Source organism: Umbelopsis ramanniana, assembly GCF_025399195.1.
Source record: "Umbelopsis ramanniana AG unplaced genomic scaffold K450scaffold_5, whole genome shotgun sequence".
Taxonomy (NCBI): Eukaryota; Fungi; Mucoromycota; class Umbelopsidomycetes; order Umbelopsidales; family Umbelopsidaceae; genus Umbelopsis; species Umbelopsis ramanniana.
Genome location: NW_026252091.1, coordinates 483,539 through 501,052, shown reverse-complemented (window position 1 = coordinate 501,052; position 17,514 = coordinate 483,539). Strand labels below are relative to the sequence as shown.

General features: G+C 42.7%; 7 protein-coding genes and 1 non-coding gene across 8 annotated transcripts; 4 read left to right on the top strand and 4 right to left on the bottom strand.

Annotated features, from left to right (window-relative positions):
* Positions 1-537: 537 nt before the first annotated feature.
* On the top strand, positions 538-610 carry K450DRAFT_t18. Its single transcript has one exon. It is a non-coding gene; the product is annotated as a tRNA-Ile (tRNA).
* Positions 611-1,784: 1,174 nt separating this feature from the next.
* Positions 1,785-3,760, bottom strand: K450DRAFT_223726 (uncharacterized protein). The gene is made up of 5 exons (XM_051586101.1): positions 2,875-3,760; positions 2,699-2,784; positions 2,503-2,629; positions 2,339-2,427; positions 1,785-2,268 (listed from the first exon to the last, which is right to left on the bottom strand). The coding sequence occupies exons 1-5, from the start codon at positions 3,651-3,653 to the stop codon at positions 1,901-1,903; spliced, it is 1,449 nt and encodes a 482-aa protein (XP_051448449.1). The 5' UTR covers positions 3,654-3,760; the 3' UTR covers positions 1,785-1,900.
* A 525-nt stretch (positions 3,761-4,285) lies between these two features.
* On the bottom strand, positions 4,286-8,416 carry K450DRAFT_223722 (uncharacterized protein). The gene is made up of 5 exons (XM_051586100.1): positions 6,021-8,416; positions 5,564-5,928; positions 5,102-5,494; positions 4,626-5,039; positions 4,286-4,554 (listed from the first exon to the last, which is right to left on the bottom strand). Exons 1-5 carry the CDS (start codon positions 8,242-8,244, stop codon positions 4,441-4,443), a joined length of 3,510 nt encoding a protein of 1,169 aa, XP_051448448.1. The 5' UTR covers positions 8,245-8,416; the 3' UTR covers positions 4,286-4,440.
* A 223-nt stretch (positions 8,417-8,639) lies between these two features.
* On the top strand, positions 8,640-9,623 carry K450DRAFT_223716 (uncharacterized protein). Its single transcript, XM_051586099.1, has 4 exons — positions 8,640-8,776; positions 8,847-8,866; positions 8,926-8,997; positions 9,056-9,623. The coding sequence occupies exons 1-4, from the start codon at positions 8,713-8,715 to the stop codon at positions 9,395-9,397; spliced, it is 498 nt and encodes a 165-aa protein (XP_051448447.1). The 5' UTR covers positions 8,640-8,712; the 3' UTR covers positions 9,398-9,623.
* K450DRAFT_223710 (uncharacterized protein) lies at positions 9,499-11,856 on the bottom strand. Its single transcript, XM_051586098.1, has 8 exons — positions 11,702-11,856; positions 11,508-11,625; positions 11,248-11,432; positions 10,808-11,168; positions 10,617-10,740; positions 10,229-10,538; positions 9,854-10,162; positions 9,499-9,784 (listed from the first exon to the last, which is right to left on the bottom strand). Exons 1-8 carry the CDS (start codon positions 11,803-11,805, stop codon positions 9,649-9,651), a joined length of 1,647 nt encoding a protein of 548 aa, XP_051448446.1. The 5' UTR covers positions 11,806-11,856; the 3' UTR covers positions 9,499-9,648.
* A 424-nt stretch (positions 11,857-12,280) lies between these two features.
* K450DRAFT_223706 (uncharacterized protein) lies at positions 12,281-14,670 on the top strand. The gene is made up of 7 exons (XM_051586097.1): positions 12,281-12,734; positions 12,811-13,206; positions 13,268-13,635; positions 13,717-13,851; positions 13,920-14,061; positions 14,135-14,252; positions 14,321-14,670. The coding sequence occupies exons 1-7, from the start codon at positions 12,323-12,325 to the stop codon at positions 14,598-14,600; spliced, it is 1,851 nt and encodes a 616-aa protein (XP_051448445.1). The 5' UTR covers positions 12,281-12,322; the 3' UTR covers positions 14,601-14,670.
* A 4-nt stretch (positions 14,671-14,674) lies between these two features.
* On the top strand, positions 14,675-16,270 carry K450DRAFT_223704 (uncharacterized protein). The gene is made up of 4 exons (XM_051586096.1): positions 14,675-15,337; positions 15,436-15,587; positions 15,725-15,902; positions 15,968-16,270. Exons 1-4 carry the CDS (start codon positions 15,145-15,147, stop codon positions 16,120-16,122), a joined length of 678 nt encoding a protein of 225 aa, XP_051448444.1. The 5' UTR covers positions 14,675-15,144; the 3' UTR covers positions 16,123-16,270.
* A 148-nt stretch (positions 16,271-16,418) lies between these two features.
* Positions 16,419-17,396, bottom strand: K450DRAFT_268525 (uncharacterized protein; the record flags this gene model as incomplete). The annotated part of the gene is made up of 1 exon (XM_051592884.1): positions 16,419-17,396. The coding sequence occupies one exon, from the start codon at positions 17,394-17,396 to the stop codon at positions 16,419-16,421; it is 978 nt and encodes a 325-aa protein (XP_051448443.1).
* Between the last annotated feature and the right edge of the window lie 118 nt (positions 17,397-17,514).

Genomic DNA, 17,514 nt, shown 5'->3' with positions numbered 1-17,514 from the left:
GGAGAAATAGCAAACATTCAGAAGGGAAATCCTCGATTCGTGCGCAGAATCTCTTTCCAAGATGACCGCGCGTTTAGGAATGGTGCTGAGACTGTTTATCGTAGTAGGATGGTTCGGTCTTTACTTTAACAGTAGGAGTAGGATGTTTTCTCTCGGAGTTTCGCCATTTCCAAGTACGATAAATTACTCTTCTATTTCAAATATGGATGCGATCATTTTTATTTGGTGAAGTTTGGCGAAGTAGAACCTCCCTCATCATCATTTGTCTTAATGCCTTTAGCAGGGAGCCCGCATGGACATCGTCAGGTTAGTATTTTGCGATCGACAGCGGAGTCTCAAACACGGAAAAGACGTTTCTACGGCTCAAAAAAAGGTATTTTTGACTATAACTGTGTAATAAAAAAAGCTATTGCTAATATAAAGCAGCTAGCGAAATTTGAAATAATTAGCTCCATAATCCAAGGAGTAAATTGCCTTCTAAATTTAACGAGTTACACGTTTGCGTAAAATTACCATAAAGTTACTAACCAACAAGAAGCTCGCTTAGCTTAGTCGGTAGAGCGTGGTGCTAATAACGCCAAGGTCACAGGTTCGATCCCTGTAGTGAGCAATATATTTTTTTATTTTCTGAAATATCGTTTTAGCCTCCGACAAGTTTGCTGCATAATTCAAATATACCAATTCTGAGGTCTGGAATGAACAGCTACCCAGGCTATTTTTTTCAGATATAGCCCTACAATCAATTGAAAGGCTCGATACGTTGCTCAAAAAATCAGCTGCTGAAGCATAAAATAAGGTTTTTTTGGGTACTTTAAATTCGGTTTTTATGATATTTTACTTCGAGGAATTTAAATTATTTTTTTTTGGCACTCCAGTGGCTTCTTTAGGGAAAATAAAAAGTAGCTTACCAGCAATGGTAGAGAAATGATTGAATAATATTGCGCAGAGTAGTGTTCAATTTACAGGCAATAATTGACCATCTGGGCTGGCATTCACTGTGTACCCTTACATGTAGGGCTTCCTATTGCATTTCTTACATATGATTATCAAGTGCACCAGATGTTTAATAAGAGTTGCCTCTCTTTATCCCTCTGTTCATTTGGGAAAATCGCCAAATAATTATTGTAGACAAAGCTCAACCGCTTTAAGTCGTTTTGACTGTCGTATGATTTTTCGTTAATTAAATCATAATTTGGTAAATGCCACAAAAATAGTCGTTTTGTCGATTCGTTAATGTATTCGCCTGGATTTCTTTTCTACAGGGACTTCATGTCATGATAATTATCATTCTTCTGCTCGCTATTATAGTAACCTCTGTACGAGACCATAGCAAATAAATGGCATAGATCTTTTATTTATTCCCTTTTTTCTTTTTTTTTTTGCTTACATTTTATCATGATTATTTCAATTGAGATAAGGTGTTGACGCTTTGGACAGAAGGAGCAGCGATTTAATCTTCATCTTTAGAGTTGATTATCTGGGAGGAAATATTCGGAGGAACAGCTTATAGTTGCAGTAGTAATCATATGTGCGTTATCAATTTATATAAATTTTGGTAGGCAAACGTTAGGTAAACGTCAAGTCTTTTCTTTCGGTGTTTTATAGTTAGTTAAACTTGTTTGCATGTATCTCACAACAGAAGTGTGGCATCCGCAATCCATGCTTATTGGCCAAGTAAAATTCACTGAACGGAAAGATAAACGATGCGAATTTTCTCTTCCAAGTGTTTCTTTTTTTACTCAATTTGTCTCGTAGTCGCCAATGGCAAGAGTTATTGAAAAGTTTGTCAGATTTAATAATCAAAGTGGCATGCGCGTCATGATCATGATGTTTATTAGTAAATACACAGCAAACGAGGAGGTATCAAGGAAGATGGTCTCGAAGAAGGAGTGTACTAAGTCTATAGGAATAAAGCACATACAAGAGCGAAGACAGAGCTTGAGATCAGAACGAGAGACGTTGAACGCAAAGAAGATGCAGCGCCTGGTATAGGTTGATCGTAAATCATAAGTTGCTGGTCATCCATTGGATGGTTATATAGGATGTTGGCGGGAGTAGATTCATTTACAAGAATGTTAGGGTTGGACGACTTATAACCGTCGGAGACGCCATTATCAAGAACGGTTTCATTGATATTGGCAATGGTGCTTCCGTTGTTGATCAAGAAGTCTTCCCGAATCAAGGTCGAAACATGTTTCATGTAATTGATCAAGTCAGAGGTATTATAGTTTTTCTGTGACAGATACAGTGCCATAACTCCAGCAGCGTCTGCAAAGAGAGAGAAGTCGTGTTAAAGACACGGTGAAGTCATCAATTTCAGAATGAGAAGACTGCCTACGAGGTGATGCCATGGAAGTACCGGTCAAAGTTTTTGTTGAGTCAGAACCAGTGTTCCAAATGGATTTGATATTTGTACCGGGAGCAAATCTGTGTTAAATTACAATAAAGTCAGCGGTCATTGGAAACAAGCTTTCAAGTGAGTAGATGGCGGCAATGACTTACAAGTCAACACAGGCACCAAAGTTGGAATAGTAAGAAACAGAATCATCTTCGTCTATGGCACCTACAACAAGGGCGCCTTTTGCAGATGCAGGTGAAAATTGACATGCGTCCATACCGTAATTGCCAGCTGTAGATGAGAAGGTGCTTGAATGTCAGTCGCGTTCATACTGATGATGGGTAGTATAAATATACTCACCAGCTATCGCGAAATGGATACCAAGTGAAATGGCTTCTTCAACAGCTTCATTAGTGGCCTGATTGTATTTTGCACCGAGGGATAGACTGAAAAGCAATAGCGGAAACGTGTGTTAATGCGGAGTGAGTCTATATTGGAGATAAATTATCCATAAAAGAAAAATTAAAATCCCTTACTTTACAATAGTTTTTGCGCTTGTATCGTTCTGGTGCTGTTCGACGATCCAGCTGAGTGCTTTCAAAACGTTGCTTAGTTGACCATCACCATCAGCATTCAATGCTTTGACAGAAACAACGTTTGCTTGCTTTGCGACACCGTATCGGGTGCCTATACATACGCCAGCAACGAATGTACCATGGCCATTGGAGTCGGTAGGGTCGCTGGTATTTCCAATAAAAGTTGGGCCGTGTGATGCTCTTCCTACAATGTCGCTGTGGCTAATATCCATGCCGGTGTCAACAACATATATTGTTACACCGCTTCCTTGACTTGATGGAAACCGGTAATTTCCATCTGTACCGCGGCGCTGATCAATACGATCGAGACCCCAACTTGGTACGTTTGCTTGTACAAGTTCTTGCGTATTGAGAGTAATATCTTCTACAACATAGTGTACAGCGTCCTGCGCTGTTCCATTTTTAAGGCTTTCAATAGCCGTTGGATGAAAATTGCCAGAGTACCACTTGAAATTGCCAATGGAGGCGTAATTCAAACTGGCGCGCGAGGTGGTATTTTGTTGAGATGTAGTATATGCTGCATGATGGGTGCTATTAACGGCAAGATGTTTGGACATCCAGCTCAGATGGTTTTGAACAATATCTTCAGCTGCATCATGTTTCAACACGATGATGTAATTTCCTGATGTTGTCGTAGTGCTGGAAGTTGTATCTTGAGCATTTGAGAGCGCTGAGAGAAGAAGAGTGACGAGGGAGATGGAGTAAAGATGGCGGAGCATAGTGTGATGTTCTCAGATTGATGTGAATGGTTTAAAGGACTGTATAGAAGTTGCAACACATGCGGTTGCTGAAGTGGAAATCGAAACGAATGAAAAGAAGAGGTAATGCCAAGGAGAGAAAGTTTTTTTTCACACTTAATGTAGTTATTTTTGTAGTCGAAGTACAAGCTGAATGTCGCTGATTGAAGTGATATTACCTTCAATTTGGGGACTTGTACGATGTACCACCCACATGTATCTCCGCCTTTTTAGAAACATCCTCAGTCCGCCAAATGAGTGTTATAAGCTTGCAGATCATTGTGTACCACTTCTTGTATTCGAAGAAGTGAGGTAAGACTCTATTCAACGTATATAGAGAGGAGATAAATTTTGTAGAAGTCTGTGTTTAAATGGAAGAAAATGGTACGGAACACAGTTCATCCGCGGTTACAGTGGAGAATTTCAGAGAACTTCAGCTCTGTGACTGGTGGACATCTGAGTTACCCATAGTGCAGCGCCAGCATCCAGCAGAACACAATTGCAAATTTACACAAATTCAAGACCGGAAACTGACGTACCACACATCACTGCAAAGGTTAGAATTTTACTGCGTTGGGGGGAATGTGTGGAACTTTTTGCTTGAAATATAATAATTTATCTGGTGTTGAATAATACAAGGTCTTTTACGTACTTTATTAAATAGACACACTGTCTATGAATACAGTATGATGGGGATATTTTAATCGTATAAAATGGCAAAATGGAATACAAATTCATGGATAGTTCCAAAAAAATACTTGCGGGTTTGTTAAACGGCCATGATTCTTCTCATCTCGTTAAGATGTCTTCGAAGCGAGTCAGTTTCATTTTCGCTTTCGGCGTATTTAACTTTCATGTCGATCAAGAGTGATTCTGCAGAGTTCTATTTTTGCAAAGCATTAGCATAATATTCATATGTTAGATGCACGCAAAGCGCGCCCGCCGTCCACTTACCAGTTCGTCTTCCAAAGAGCAATTTTTCTCGATCAGAGTAGCATTCTCAGTACACAGCACCTCAAATTCATCTCTAGACAACGCTTCTACTTCCTGTGGGAGAAGTTCAACTGTCTCCTTTAATGAAGCAACATGTCTTCGCATCTGCTCGTTCTCACTTGTGAGCTGGCGCATTTGCTTTTTGGACTCGTCGAGTTGGGCAAGGACATCATCGTGCTCTTGGAACATCTTTGATAAACGCTGCTCCAAATCCTGAATGGTCTGAGAGATATCAGCATTCGATCTTTGAAGATCTTCGATAGCTTCTTTTTCCATCTGTGCCTTGACAACTGAGTTGCGATACTCCTTCGTGAGCTGATCTATGCGTCGAGCGGTGATGCTGACGGCGCATGCATCCTCTACCAATTGCTGAGTCTGTAGATCGGCACGTTTGATTAGCTTAGCTTCCTTCGTTTTTGCGTAACGCATAGTCTTACCTCGTAGTCATTGAAGAGGTCGTTTTTCAAATAAGATAAGAGGGCTTCGAAATCGAGGCTAAGAATGGTTTTCTCATTTTTCTTGAGGAGAGCAATGGCAAACCGAATGATGGATTCAACACCTTCGGATAACATGATATCGTATATGCGGAACACTACTTCAAGTGGGAATCGGTAGGCAAACAGAGTCATGAACCATTGGGAAGCATACATGGTTGATGTGATGCCCTTTAGCTCGAGGTGTCGGTCAATATGTGGAAGCTGTTCTGCTAAAATCCTCTCGTACTGGTACAAGTGAAGTTGAAGACCCTCCATGTCGGGGGTATAATGGCCACGAAGACCATATTGTTTCATCAGACATGTAAGAACGCAGAAAGCTTCTTCATCGGGCATCTAGATATCACCATGATCCGTCAGTCACTACCCATTGCAAAAATTGGTCACAACAAAAAAGCGACTTACATTCAATAACAACGCACCAACAATGAACGCGATGCCCTGACAGTACCCTACTTCCTCGTCATAAATGCTATAGGCTTTTACAACATTGTAGAGTCCAAGTTGACCATGGCCTTCAGGATCTTTGAAAAATTGATGATCTGGGAACGTCCTGGCGAGGTCGCGTTGGATCATCTTATCGTATGGGCTGTCGCGGCGCAAAAGATCTCTGTAATGACTTTCCAGAACAGGGTCCTTTGACTTTGAGAACATTTGCCAGATCATACCACGCAGGGACGGAGGTATACCGCGCTGGATGTTGGTGGCTAGGACTCGGGATTGTGATCGAGTGATGTGTTGGAAGTTAGACAGACACAAAGCCCAAAATTCTGTTTTAAGTCAAAAATGCAAATGAATGAGTACACACATCATCTGTGAACCAGGCATAGAAGCGAAAACAAAACCCAATAAAATGCATTACCCCAGTCATAGTCTCCTTCGCCATCTACGCCCTTGTTAGCTTTGTCATGTTTCAGATTTTCCACGCTTCGTCGTACTGCTTCTCGTTGCAAATTCTGGAGAACTCGATTTTTAGGATCTTTTCGAAGCTCAGTGTTCTGTTGCTCTAGTCTTGCCAAAAGCATTTCGTCCACTGATCCGCCGACAACTGGAGACGCTAACCCAAGTTGTTTTGACATACGTTTACTTTGTCTTGCAGAATAGGCTTGTGACGGCCTAGTTTGAGCCGTTGATATACTGGTACGTGGTGTAGTGACTGTGGACGAAGGTGGGGAACGCTTGAATGGATTACTAAGAGTGAGAGGAGTTTGTAATCTGAAAGCATTTGAAAGAATGCCAGATCGTGGACTAGAGTGTTCAGAAGAGAGCGATTGTCTTCCATTGCCCATGCTGGTGTCTATAGGAGGAAGAGTCTTTGACTGACGAGCAGTACGATTAAAGGATGGCAAGGAATATCCATGATCTTGTGGTGTTAAGGGAAGGTCCTTGGCTGGAGGCTCAGGTTGCGAAGAATGATCTAGCGAAATTTCCTTCATTTCGCTAAGGGATTGTATGCTGAATCGATTTGATATCGCAGCGGCCGAAACTTTGTTCATACTATCCTTTGGAGGCAACTCTGGCGTTTGTTCCAATTCCTCAAGATAATCTACATAATCTTTTGGTGATGTTATTTGTACAGGCTCTTCTGTCAGATTTTGGTGCGATGTGAATGTCATGGAAGTTTTCGTCGCCTTATCTAATGGCTCGATCTCTGTCTTTGGTGTGGTCAAAGTTGTGTCGGCAGACGCATCGGACTCAAAGTCAGAAACAGATGTAGACTGAACGCCTTCCACAGAGTGAGAGCTTGCCGTCTCTGGTATCTTTTCCTCAGAATACTTGTGCACATTGTCATTCTCCTGGTGTATTGCTTCTTGGTCAGACAAATAAGAGGATCGATGGGAATGATTTCCCACATCATTACGGTAATCAATACCGTATCCAGTAACATCAAAATCATGTTCTGTGTCTTCTTCTTCGTGGGTATGAGGATTTGGAACCGAGCTTCGCTTATTCATGGGAGCATTTTCGAGATGCATCTCTTCAGCCTCCGCAACTTGCTTTTCCGTGTCATTAGATTCTTCCACAGAGATCTGCTTCTTCGGTTCCAGATAACTTGAAAGTTCATGTACCAATTGAGCATCTATTGGAGTGATAATTCTTTGCGAGCTTCGACGTACAGATGTCGAGTGTCTAATACTTGATCTTGGTTGCTCAGGCGTGGCCATTGGTACAAAAGTATCTCTGTGTTCATTGTCAGAAACACTGGCGTCAGTTGATTGAAAGCTTTCACGAGCAGCAGGTCGTTGGGCATGTGGTCGTTCGGAGAGCTCCATCGATACAAACTTATCGGTCTGTTCATTTTCAGACATGCTAGCGTCCGTAGATTGAAAACTCTCACGAGCAGCAGGTCGATGTGTGTTTGGCCGGATAGATACCGGATTTCTCATGGTAGACGCAGGTCTGTCCTTTGTTAAGCCCTTACGTTTGAATTCATCTTCGCCTTCGGATTCACTGGTATCTGTAGATTGAAGGCTATCCAGCGCAGTAATCTTCTGAGATCTTGGCCGTATAGCGAAAGAATTGCGATTGTTTGATTTTGTTGCAAATGCAGCTGTTGTGTTTTCGACAATTTTGCTTTCAGAGTGGTTGCTACCGGCATCAGACACGCTCTCAATAGATTTACGGTACGATGGATGTTCCTGCTCTGAATGATCAGAGAAAGTCCGTGACATCTCAGACTTGTAAACTGCGCCAATCTTGTCTTCGTATTCACTCTCTGAATCAGTTTCTTGATTGGCTAGTTGCATAGCTTCAGGGGTAATCATTTGCGATTGTCTTTTCTTCTCTTCGATATATTCTGAATCTGTGGTGTCATCAGAGTATTCGTCGTCTGTCCGCACATTCACCGTAAACCCATGCTCGTCTTCATAGTTGCGCATGTTGGGATTGTAGAGAAGTTCAGTTACTTCATGGAATTCGATTTCCTCCTCGCTTTCAGATGCATCTTCGTCTGTGTCGCTATACTCCGCATAAGACTGGTGATCATCTTCGTCATCACTTGTGTATATCGTTTTCGACTTCTCGGGAACCTTGTATTCAGGCTTTTTGACCAGAGTGTCTGGAGTTTCGGTCGACACAGCACTCATGGATGGGAGATGAGTGGGCAACCGATTTAGGCAATCAAAAAGAAAGTTATGGTTGCACGGTAATATTGACTGTCTGGTTAACAATGCGGAGCACCAATTCTCTTATGAAGCACTTTACCCATCATTTTCAGGTCGTCATATTACAAAGCGCAGTGCTTCATGAGCGATACTTACTATTTAGTATCGGGTGAAACAGGTGTGATGAAGCAACTACACGATTTTTTCCATATAAATTACTACAAAGCTTACGACAATCGCCCCTATAAATTATGACCACTAACAGTCATCATATAGGCGTTAATAGCTTTGCTACCCATCATAGAGAAAGCAAGTAGGGCCAAATTTTGATAAGAAGGTGTGTTGCTTAGGACGTAAATGTATTATTGGTGACGAAACTCGGGCCCAATTTTCAATGCAAAAGCGTTTGCGGAGTCTGGGCACACTTGTTTCGCTGCCTCCACCTTGACCATGGCAGAATTCCCCGATGGTTACTTTTACATTCAAGCTAGGAAAAGCGGAAACGCCTTGGATGGTAAGTGCATCTCAGATCAGTTTTTAATCCCAATCTCAAGTGTTCATCAACTTTGCATTGTCGCTTTTAGTGGATGGTGCTTCCACAAAGGTTAGATCTCTTGTATAGTTATCCGTGTTACCAAAGACAGTTGGTCTAATATTACGCAGAACGACGGGAAAATTATAGTGTGGACACCAAAGCATCATGGAGACCGAGATAATCAGCTCTGGTCTTATCAGGTAAGCATTTCGAGTCTTGGGACTTGGCGAAGTCATTGCTCATGTCGGTCCATATTAGGATGGCTTCATTGTCAACAAAAACTCTGGAAAGGTACTCGATGTGAGAGGAGGACCACTTGAAGCTGGTGCACTGATATGTCAATATGATCGAAAATTGATACAAGACGCACACAACCAACGGTTCGGCTATAGAGATGGGTTGATCCATTGTCTAGCAGATCCTCGCATGGTGTTGGATATCAAAGGGGGAACAGGGGAAAAAGGCTCTCGTGTCATCTTGTATAATCGGAAGCTTAGTGTTCAAGGAAATGACAACCAGCTATGGGACTTGGTCCCGGCCGGAGAGGTTCGAGCACAGCGTGAGCTTTTGTTTGAAGCTGACTTTGGTGCTGATGATTGAACGTCATTATTTTTGTATTTAGCTACCAGGCGACGACATCCGAATAAATCATATATTGTACAATAGCTATAGAAACAATAGCACCGTTTACAACTCAAATGTCATGGCTGTTGGTGTAGAATATCCTTATTCGTCTTTTTTATTTATTTGATTGGGTTATGTGCGCAGGGTAAAGAACAGGAAAATTCAGAGCAAGATAAGCATGTGTTTGTTCTCAGGTAACTGAGTAGTAGTTTTCAAGCTGTGTCAGCTTAGATGGATGGAGCAGAACCAACACCACCACCACGGTCGTAAACCAACTGTGCAACAGCCATGGCGAGATAGTCGGTCTCAGTGCGAGTAGCAGCTTCGGCGTACACGCGAACGGCATCCTCAGTACCAGAAGCACTATACATTACAACGAGATTAGTGCTGAATACCAGGCGCAATTGCATATATATGCGACATCTCACTCACCGAACGAATGATCTTCCGTTGCTATACTTGCTGACAATGGTATCAATTTCTTGTTGCAAGCCCTGGGGTTCAACAAGCTTTCTTTCAGCATCGGTAGTCTTGAAAATGGTGCGATCAGCGACAACAACCTTGACAAGTCGGTTGGGAAGGTCGGTGTAAGCTTGATCCCATTCTTGGCAGGTCCAATGACGATGAGCGAGAATAACTTCAACTAGAAGCATATCGGAGAGGGCATCACCAACGGTTTGATTGATGAGTTCGGTGAGAGCTTGAAGTTGAGTCAAGGCAGTGTTCTGAGCGGGAGTACGTCTAACACAGCAAGTTAGTGGCTATGAAAAATCTAACAATTCGTTTTGCCCGCATATATGTACTTACCCTTCAGAAGTCTTGATGGTGTTCAAAGCTTCAGGGCTGAAGAGGACAGTACCGTGGCCATTGGCTTCGAAGTAAACACCGACGTCGTATTTCTCAGCTTCATGATGAAGGTGCTTGACACCGGTGGAAACACATGAGACGGGAACTTTAAGTTCTCCGCTCAAATACTTTGTAGAGCTACCGTTGGCATAAGCAGTCTGGACAACACCAACATTGATTGAGTCAACACCGGCAGTCTTGACCAAGTCCATAATGAACATGGCAGCCAAGCCAGCGATCTTATCACCGTCCAACAAATGGAAAACACCAGCTGAAATACAAAGGTAATGTTAGTCGGGATCTGACGCAAACGATTGATCTACTTTACACCTGACTGTATTGCACGTACCATCATCAGCGTAGTAGTAAACAAGGCGATCAGCATCGCCATCGAATGAGCAGTAACGGTCACCAGCATTGAGAACAGCACCCAAGGGAGCTTTCTGTTGAGTTTTGACGTAATCCGCACCAGCCTTTAAGTTCATTGAGTTGTCAGTAAGCGTTCGTATACAAGCGTGTAACACATGCGACAATACATACGTTATAGTTCAGCTTTCCTGGGGTCTTGATATCGTCATTGACAAGGTTGGCGGTCCAAACATTGCTGTCGATGTACTTCAGGAATTCTTTCAACTTGGGGGCACCAACGCCATTAGCGCAGTCAACGCTGATGGCGGGCAAGACAGGCTTTCCCTTCATCAAAGTCTTAAATGCTTCAGAAAGCTTGACGTAGTAACCTTCTTCAGTGGGCTCACCATAGGCATCGTTGGTACCTTGGGTGTTAATGCATCTCACCAAATAGTGAAGCTGAGGGGTGGTTTTCAAACCAAAGTCGATGGAATCGGCACCAGCAGCATCCAGACCATCTTTCAACGAAGCAACAAGAGCTGGGCAGCTTGGTCTGAAGGCGAAACATTTTGATCAGCAAGTTGATTTCCCGAATTGTTTTTTTAGAACACAAGGACGTGAAATGGCCTTACCGAGTGTCATAGGCATAGATGACGTTTGCTTTGTTATCAACGTTGATGTTATATTTGGCAACAATGCTGTCAATGACACTGAGGATGCTATCAGCATCTCTAGCATTAGCCAACTCAGTGGAAAGACCTTCCCACGACTGCTCAAGCATTTCACCGCGAGGATCAACAAGTTTGACACCATTATCCTGAGTTCAAACGATGATACTATTGTTAGGTCGCCGGGGTCATGTCATCCTGGTGGCTGTAAAACACGGACTCACCTCTTCAGGGTTGTGAGAAGCTGTGATCATAACACCGATAGTTGCTCCATTGAGCTTTAGTGATCTAAGAGCAGCAATAATACCGACTTTGAACATAATCGAATCCAGTTTGTCTGCCCTGAGGAACCATAATACCGTGTGTTAGCGGAAACACGTCAGAGAGGGGTCTGCGCCTTGCGTAACAAGGTACTTACTGCATACGAAATCCAGCGGTTCCATAAGCAAACTTGACATCTGGAGTTGGGTGAATCTCATTAGCGGCGCGGATTCTCTGCTGATCAAGAATCATTTGAGTCATTTGGTAACGGCTGGTAAATTGGTGATGAAAAAAGAGGAGGTTCGCAAAGCGGCGTTTCAAAGGCGTGGCTAGCCGTTATAAATAGCGGGTGGGTCGCTGTCCGAATCCCGATGGCTTCATGACATGATGCCTTGCCCTCTTGAGACCCTTACATGTATCATTTCCGAGCAACGTGTCTCAACAGCCATACTTTGATTGCTTTGATATGTCTGACTGCCAATGACTTTTAATTTTTTTTATTCATATTTAAGGGAGTCTATCACGGTGCATGGAGATTGCTTTGTAGCTATGTTATGTAATAGTAGATGGATCGGTACATTGTAGTAAAGGAAAGCAGTTCTACTTTGTTACATAATTCAATTTTCAGTTGTTGAAAGTGCACTACGTTCCAACCAAGTGAGTGAGACATGGTGTGGCCTGCCGTTCAACTTTTGTCAGTGGTGACTGCTACGTGACAATTACGGCATTGTTGCAGGGCCAGCTTTTTTCTCGCGATTGTTTGACTTCGAACGTCAGCATGGGATTCGTAACAGAGCAAATCAATGGGCTCAACACTTCACTCTATCGAGCCTTTTCGGACAACATAAAGGAGCGCCCAAGGCGCTCCTCACTTAGCGATATGAACGAGGCTGTACGTACTGGAGACAAGCGCAAGTTTCTGTCTCTGGCAACCGAAGCCATAGATCTCTCTGGATCATCTTTACCATCACCTAACGCACTAACAAAATATCTTAATATGTATCGAGAGTTCCCAAAGGATTCGAACGATAAAGAACTGGAGCTGCTGCTAGTTGCCAAATGCACTTTCGCTTTACATGGCATTATTCAAGAAACGCTTTTGGATTCAACCTTACCACTTTCGCAGTCAATTCGATACTGGAGTCGTATCCATGGAAATTGGGGAAGAGAAACCTATTATGCAGTACAGAGTGAGTACTAATAGACTTGGAATAGCCGGCAATCACGCTTTTTCCCCTTTTTTCCATTAACATGGTGCATTTTCAGCAACCCCAATTCGTATCTTTAGACTTGCTTCCAAGACTTTGCGCGAAGCACCAATAGGGATATCCGCATTACCCAACCATATATCCAACCTATCTAGAAAAGATATCATCAAGCAGCTGTTTCCATATTACAGCCGGATAGCCTCCACGCGACACATCATTCGTTCGGAAGTATATCACAAACGATCCAAGCTCGTTGCCTTCAAAAATCAACAAGCTGCACGTTTGGGACTACTCATTCAGAAAAAGCCCCAGATAGACCCTCAGTCCGATTTTGATACCTCTTACAAACAAGTGAATGCCAATCTCAACTTGCTGGTGCATATTTTGAACGAAATCAGTGGTATGAATGCTGAAAAGGCATTATGCCATGATCATCAGATGGATAAACTACTAAGTAAGTGGTGAAGATTTTGATAGAAGTACAGAAAATACATTGGTATTGACATGGAGTACAGGCTACGATTTTAATGACAACAAGGATATGGATAGCCTCATAAAGGTGCTGGACGACATAACCCTAGTGATGATACCAAAGTGCGAAGAGCAATACAACCGAGTCATCGGCATTTATGGAAAACCTTCATTTCTCACTCGGTACTGGGCACCTCTGACTTTGCTTTACTTTGGTGGAAATGTGGCTGTAAAATATGTTTCGAGACAGCAGGACAATATCAAGATCTGGATGAATGAAGCTGTTGATACGGCTCAAGATTTTGCCATTCATTGGCTTTGGGAACCTATGCTGAAAGTATGGGATACCATTCGCATGAAAGACCAGCAATTGGCGCTTTTGAGCAAAGAAGGATTGAGAAGCGATATGGAGGTAAGTCATGATATCTTCGGTGGCAACATAACAATAACATCATCGACTCACCTCACCTTATGAAACATATGTTTGTGTTAGTCTCTTGAACGAATGGTCGCTGAGTTTGGACGGGATCACTATCATTTTACAGAAGAACAGGTTGCTCAATTATCCAGCCAAGTTCGTGAAGGTGACCTATCGTCAGTCCTCAAGGCCTATGAGGAAGCGATCAAGGTAAGTGACTCACAAAGGGGAAATATGTATGCTGCACACAGTTCTCACACATTATCCTCTCCCCGCAGAGCCCTGTTAAAAATGCTATTCGCGGTGACCTTATTCGTACACTTTTAATTCAAGTCCAGAAAACAAAAGTGGACGTAGATCTCGCCATGGCTGCTCTTGACAAACTGCTCAAGTCCAACGAGCTTAATTTTGCCTTCTTAGGTAATGTATACGCAGTGGGACTACAGTTTTGTTCATGATGACGTTACTCACTACTACAAAAATTGTACTACAGCTGTGGCACCTTCAATGATCTTGTTGTGGGCCGTTGGAGCGTGGATTAAAGGAACTTGGGAAAAGAGAACAGGAGTGCAAGTTGGAAAACTCGGTACACCCATGCGAGACTCCCTCCGGTAAGTCATTCGGGATCAAATACCAATGAAGTGTAGTAAGCATTGTGCTAAACCTAGTGTCATTGCAGAGAGGTAGAGCGGGTCCTCAATCAAGCGGATACCAGGAACAAGGATAAATCTGGCAACGGACTCAAGCTATCATGCGAGCAACAAGGACTCGTGCTATGTGAAGTTCATTTATTGAGATCTTATGCACGCCGATTGCCTCAGCGTAATTGCATCCGAGAAAAGTTCATCGAAGATTTACGTGAGTTAGAAAATCCTAACTACAATCTGGAACAGCGATTTAGAACCATTCAGCGTATGGCACGTACTTGGGGATTTCTTACTGCCTCCCAGCGTCTTTGATGTAACAACAGTTAGAACAAAAGAAACAAAATAAACCACTTTAAAAAGTGATTGAGTTAAATTCCATGAAGTCAGTTTACTGTAACATTGGCGAGTGACACAGATACGCTTTGGAATAAGCTGTTCAACGGTAGTAAATGCTATTGACTAGGCTATACCTATTGTGAGCCGACAATTTTTATATCTTAGCAATCCTACCTTATCCCATCCGGCGAAGAGTGATTGATATCAGCCTTGATGGCATCGTGATGGGGTGATTTTCAATCCATCCACTTTTTAACTCAGGTTTTTATCATCAGGGTCATCACCAAAGGTATGTTTTTCAGTAGGGAAATTGAGTTACGACATTGGCCAGTCGTACGTAAGTTTCTCAATGACATTATAAAATTCAGTATCGAACGATACAACGCTTTCAAGCGCTGAACATGTGCATAGAAGAAGCCTTCTAAATGGTAGCGTTATTACTGAAGGCCATCGATTTTGAGTGGGATGACCACCATCAAAAAAACTTCACGTGGAAACCGCTAAGTGCGCGGGTGAGATAATGCGGGGTATGGGTTCGTTAGATGGGAGGACAAAATTACGAAAGCACATTTACCTCTTCTCATTGCCCTCCATGTCATTTCTCGGCAATCTCTTCAATCTCAAGCACCAGCTTGTTGTATATGGTGCTCATCACAACAACAAGGTTAATGTGATTATTCACATTATATGTGTACCCATTATTTTTTGGACAGGTATGTGAAGTGGAGGAACTCCGTTGTGGTTGTTTGCAATGCATGGTGTGCATATGAAAGAGCTTCTTTAACTAAAGCTTTTGGCGTCACATTTGTAGCTTTGGTTTTTGCATCGAATACCGGTCCTCTATTGGATGTCAGTACCTTGCCATCCTCCCTCCAATGGCTCAAGTTATTTGGACCGGATTTAGGGTTTTTCGCAGCAGTATTTTACTTTGTTTACTATCTTTTCCTCGACCCAGCAACAGCTGTAAGTGGTTTTAAGCAAAAGAGATGGCATCTATATATATAATGCCAAAGAGAGGAAGGGGAAAGGAAACGCTAGGCATATTCGCGCGCCAAAAAGAACGTTTTTTTTTTTAACAACGAACTTTTTTTTCCTTCTAGTTGCTCTATGCACCAGTTCTATACGGTATGAGCTATTATGCAACCTATCTCCACCGCACCAACCCAGAAGCCAACAACATTGCTCTCGGCCTTCACATTGTATCTTGGATTCTTCAATTCATTGGCCACGGCGTTGCTGAAAAGCGAAGCCCCAAGTTATTAGATAACCTCATTCAAGGTAATAATCTAAAAAGGCATTAATTTTCAAACATGGGTACTAATTTTTTTTTTTATTCTCCTCAGCACTGGTTCTTGCTCCCTTCTTTGTGTTTTTTGAGATCCTGTTCACTCTTGGTTACAGACCCAAGTTGCATAAAGAGATGATGATTGAGGTCAACAAGGATGTCGCGGCTTTCAAAGCCAAGCGCGAAGCTCAGCAGAAGAGTAAGAAGGCATAATTTTAACACCCTCAGTAATGGCTTGGGAAATTTTTTTTTTTGTTCATATGTACTGCCACTATTCTATTTATCCGGTAACAAGGTAGACACACCTACTGTTCCCGCTCTCCTCCACTCCCAAGTGCCTGAATCAAACAATATATTTCTTTTAAAAGGATTGGCCTTTTTCTTTTTTTTTTTTTACTTTATTATCGTTTTCTTTTTTGACCTAATCAATGTGGGGTGAAAAAATGCAAACCAAGAATAATTATATGAAAAAAAAGGTAATAAAAAAAAAAGAGTACAATAGTGGTGTATTACTGTCTGTAATTGTAAGGATCAGTATGACCATAATATTGGTACTGCTGATTCATTTGAGGAGACTGCATGTTATGAGGAACATGCTGCATTTCCATGGGCTGTTGAGGGTACTGCTCGTAGTAGACTTGTTGATCATAACCATTATGATCATCGTAGTATGCACCAGCAGCAGGTGGTTGCTGGGCATAGTTGTAAGGATCAGAATGAGCAATAGGAGGGCTACGTCTTACTCCGTTTTGACCCAGGGCAGGGCTTGGGTAGTTATAGTCCATGTACGGGCTAGGAGGACCAAGGGGCCGCTTTTGGTCGGACTCCCATGCCGCCCCAGCTGGAGCCAAAGACTCATTATGACGTTGGAACGGTGAAGGAGCAGGGATGGATGGGTCCATACCATCATCATCATCAGCACCAAAGACTCTCTTCTTGCGGTTGTTTCTTCTCGTTTTGGACAGGAACGCGTAGCCGAAACCAGCGGCAATAATGGCGACAAATCCACAAATAGAACCAATAATAATAGGCTTACTATTGCTGGACCCACTATCGCTATCACTAGGGGCAGTAGTGTTAGAGGGTGTAGCACTTGACAAAGATGAAGTTGCATTCATTGAAGTCGAGACAAATGTCACTGATGTCGAAGGCATAATGAAAGATGATGTGGTTAATGCTGAACTTGTCGAGGCCACACTGCTGGCAGGCTTTGAGCTCACAACCACTGGGACAGAACTGGTTGTGATGGGAGCAGCTGTTGTGGCAGGTGCCTGAGTAGTAGTAGTAGTAGTAGTGGTGGTAGTGGTTGTCTCGACAGCCTTGGTAGTTGTGTGTGTGGGTGATGCGGTGGTAGGTTCTGAGGCCGCCGTGGTGGGATCTATTGCACCTGCACCTGCCAAGATATTACCGAGAGGATCTTCGGTAGCAGCATGGACACTGGCGAGCAGGGTAAAGAGGGCGACTGCTAAGTATAATAGCAGACGCATTGTGTAAAAAGAATGGGACTAGCAAACAAAGGGAGAAAAGGAAGGTGAGGAAAGAAAGAAAGAGAGAGAGAGAAAAAAAAAAGGAGAGAAGGGAACCAGCAGCTTACGAAAAGGCTCG

Excerpts from the sequence above, each read along its gene's own strand:
- K450DRAFT_223726 (XM_051586101.1), bottom strand. The coding sequence starts at position 3,653 with ATGCTCCGCCATCTTTACTCCATCTCCCTCGTCACTCTTCTTCTCTCA. Across the intron at positions 2,630-2,698 it reads TATCCATTTCGCGATAGCTG|CTGGCAATTACGGTATGGAC; the intron begins GTGAGTATATTT and ends TCTCATCTACAG. Across the intron at positions 2,428-2,502 it reads TTTGGTGCCTGTGTTGACTT|ATTTGCTCCCGGTACAAATA; the intron begins GTAAGTCATTGC and ends AATTTAACACAG.
- K450DRAFT_223722 (XM_051586100.1), bottom strand. The coding sequence starts at position 8,244 with ATGAGTGCTGTGTCGACCGAAACTCCAGACACTCTGGTCAAAAAGCCT. Across the intron at positions 5,040-5,101 it reads ACCTCTTCAATGACTACGAG|ACTCAGCAATTGGTAGAGGA; the intron begins GTAAGACTATGC and ends GCCGATCTACAG. Across the intron at positions 4,555-4,625 it reads GCTCTTTGGAAGACGAACTG|AACTCTGCAGAATCACTCTT; the intron begins GTAAGTGGACGG and ends TTGCAAAAATAG.
- K450DRAFT_223716 (XM_051586099.1), top strand. The coding sequence starts at position 8,713 with ATGGCAGAATTCCCCGATGGTTACTTTTACATTCAAGCTAGGAAAAGC. Across the intron at positions 8,777-8,846 it reads AAGCGGAAACGCCTTGGATG|TGGATGGTGCTTCCACAAAG; the intron begins GTAAGTGCATCT and ends TGTCGCTTTTAG. Across the intron at positions 8,867-8,925 it reads TGGATGGTGCTTCCACAAAG|AACGACGGGAAAATTATAGT; the intron begins GTTAGATCTCTT and ends AATATTACGCAG.
- K450DRAFT_223710 (XM_051586098.1), bottom strand. The coding sequence starts at position 11,805 with ATGACTCAAATGATTCTTGATCAGCAGAGAATCCGCGCCGCTAATGAG. Across the intron at positions 11,626-11,701 it reads ACCGCTGGATTTCGTATGCA|GGCAGACAAACTGGATTCGA; the intron begins GTAAGTACCTTG and ends ATGGTTCCTCAG. Across the intron at positions 11,433-11,507 it reads CTTCTCACAACCCTGAAGAG|GATAATGGTGTCAAACTTGT; the intron begins GTGAGTCCGTGT and ends GTTTGAACTCAG.
- K450DRAFT_223706 (XM_051586097.1), top strand. The coding sequence starts at position 12,323 with ATGGGATTCGTAACAGAGCAAATCAATGGGCTCAACACTTCACTCTAT. Across the intron at positions 13,852-13,919 it reads CCTATGAGGAAGCGATCAAG|AGCCCTGTTAAAAATGCTAT; the intron begins GTAAGTGACTCA and ends CTCTCCCCGCAG. Across the intron at positions 14,062-14,134 it reads GCTTAATTTTGCCTTCTTAG|CTGTGGCACCTTCAATGATC; the intron begins GTAATGTATACG and ends ATTGTACTACAG.
- K450DRAFT_223704 (XM_051586096.1), top strand. The coding sequence starts at position 15,145 with ATGCGGGGTATGGGTTCGTTAGATGGGAGGACAAAATTACGAAAGCAC. Across the intron at positions 15,588-15,724 it reads TCCTCGACCCAGCAACAGCT|TTGCTCTATGCACCAGTTCT; the intron begins GTAAGTGGTTTT and ends TTTTCCTTCTAG. Across the intron at positions 15,903-15,967 it reads ATTAGATAACCTCATTCAAG|CACTGGTTCTTGCTCCCTTC; the intron begins GTAATAATCTAA and ends TATTCTCCTCAG.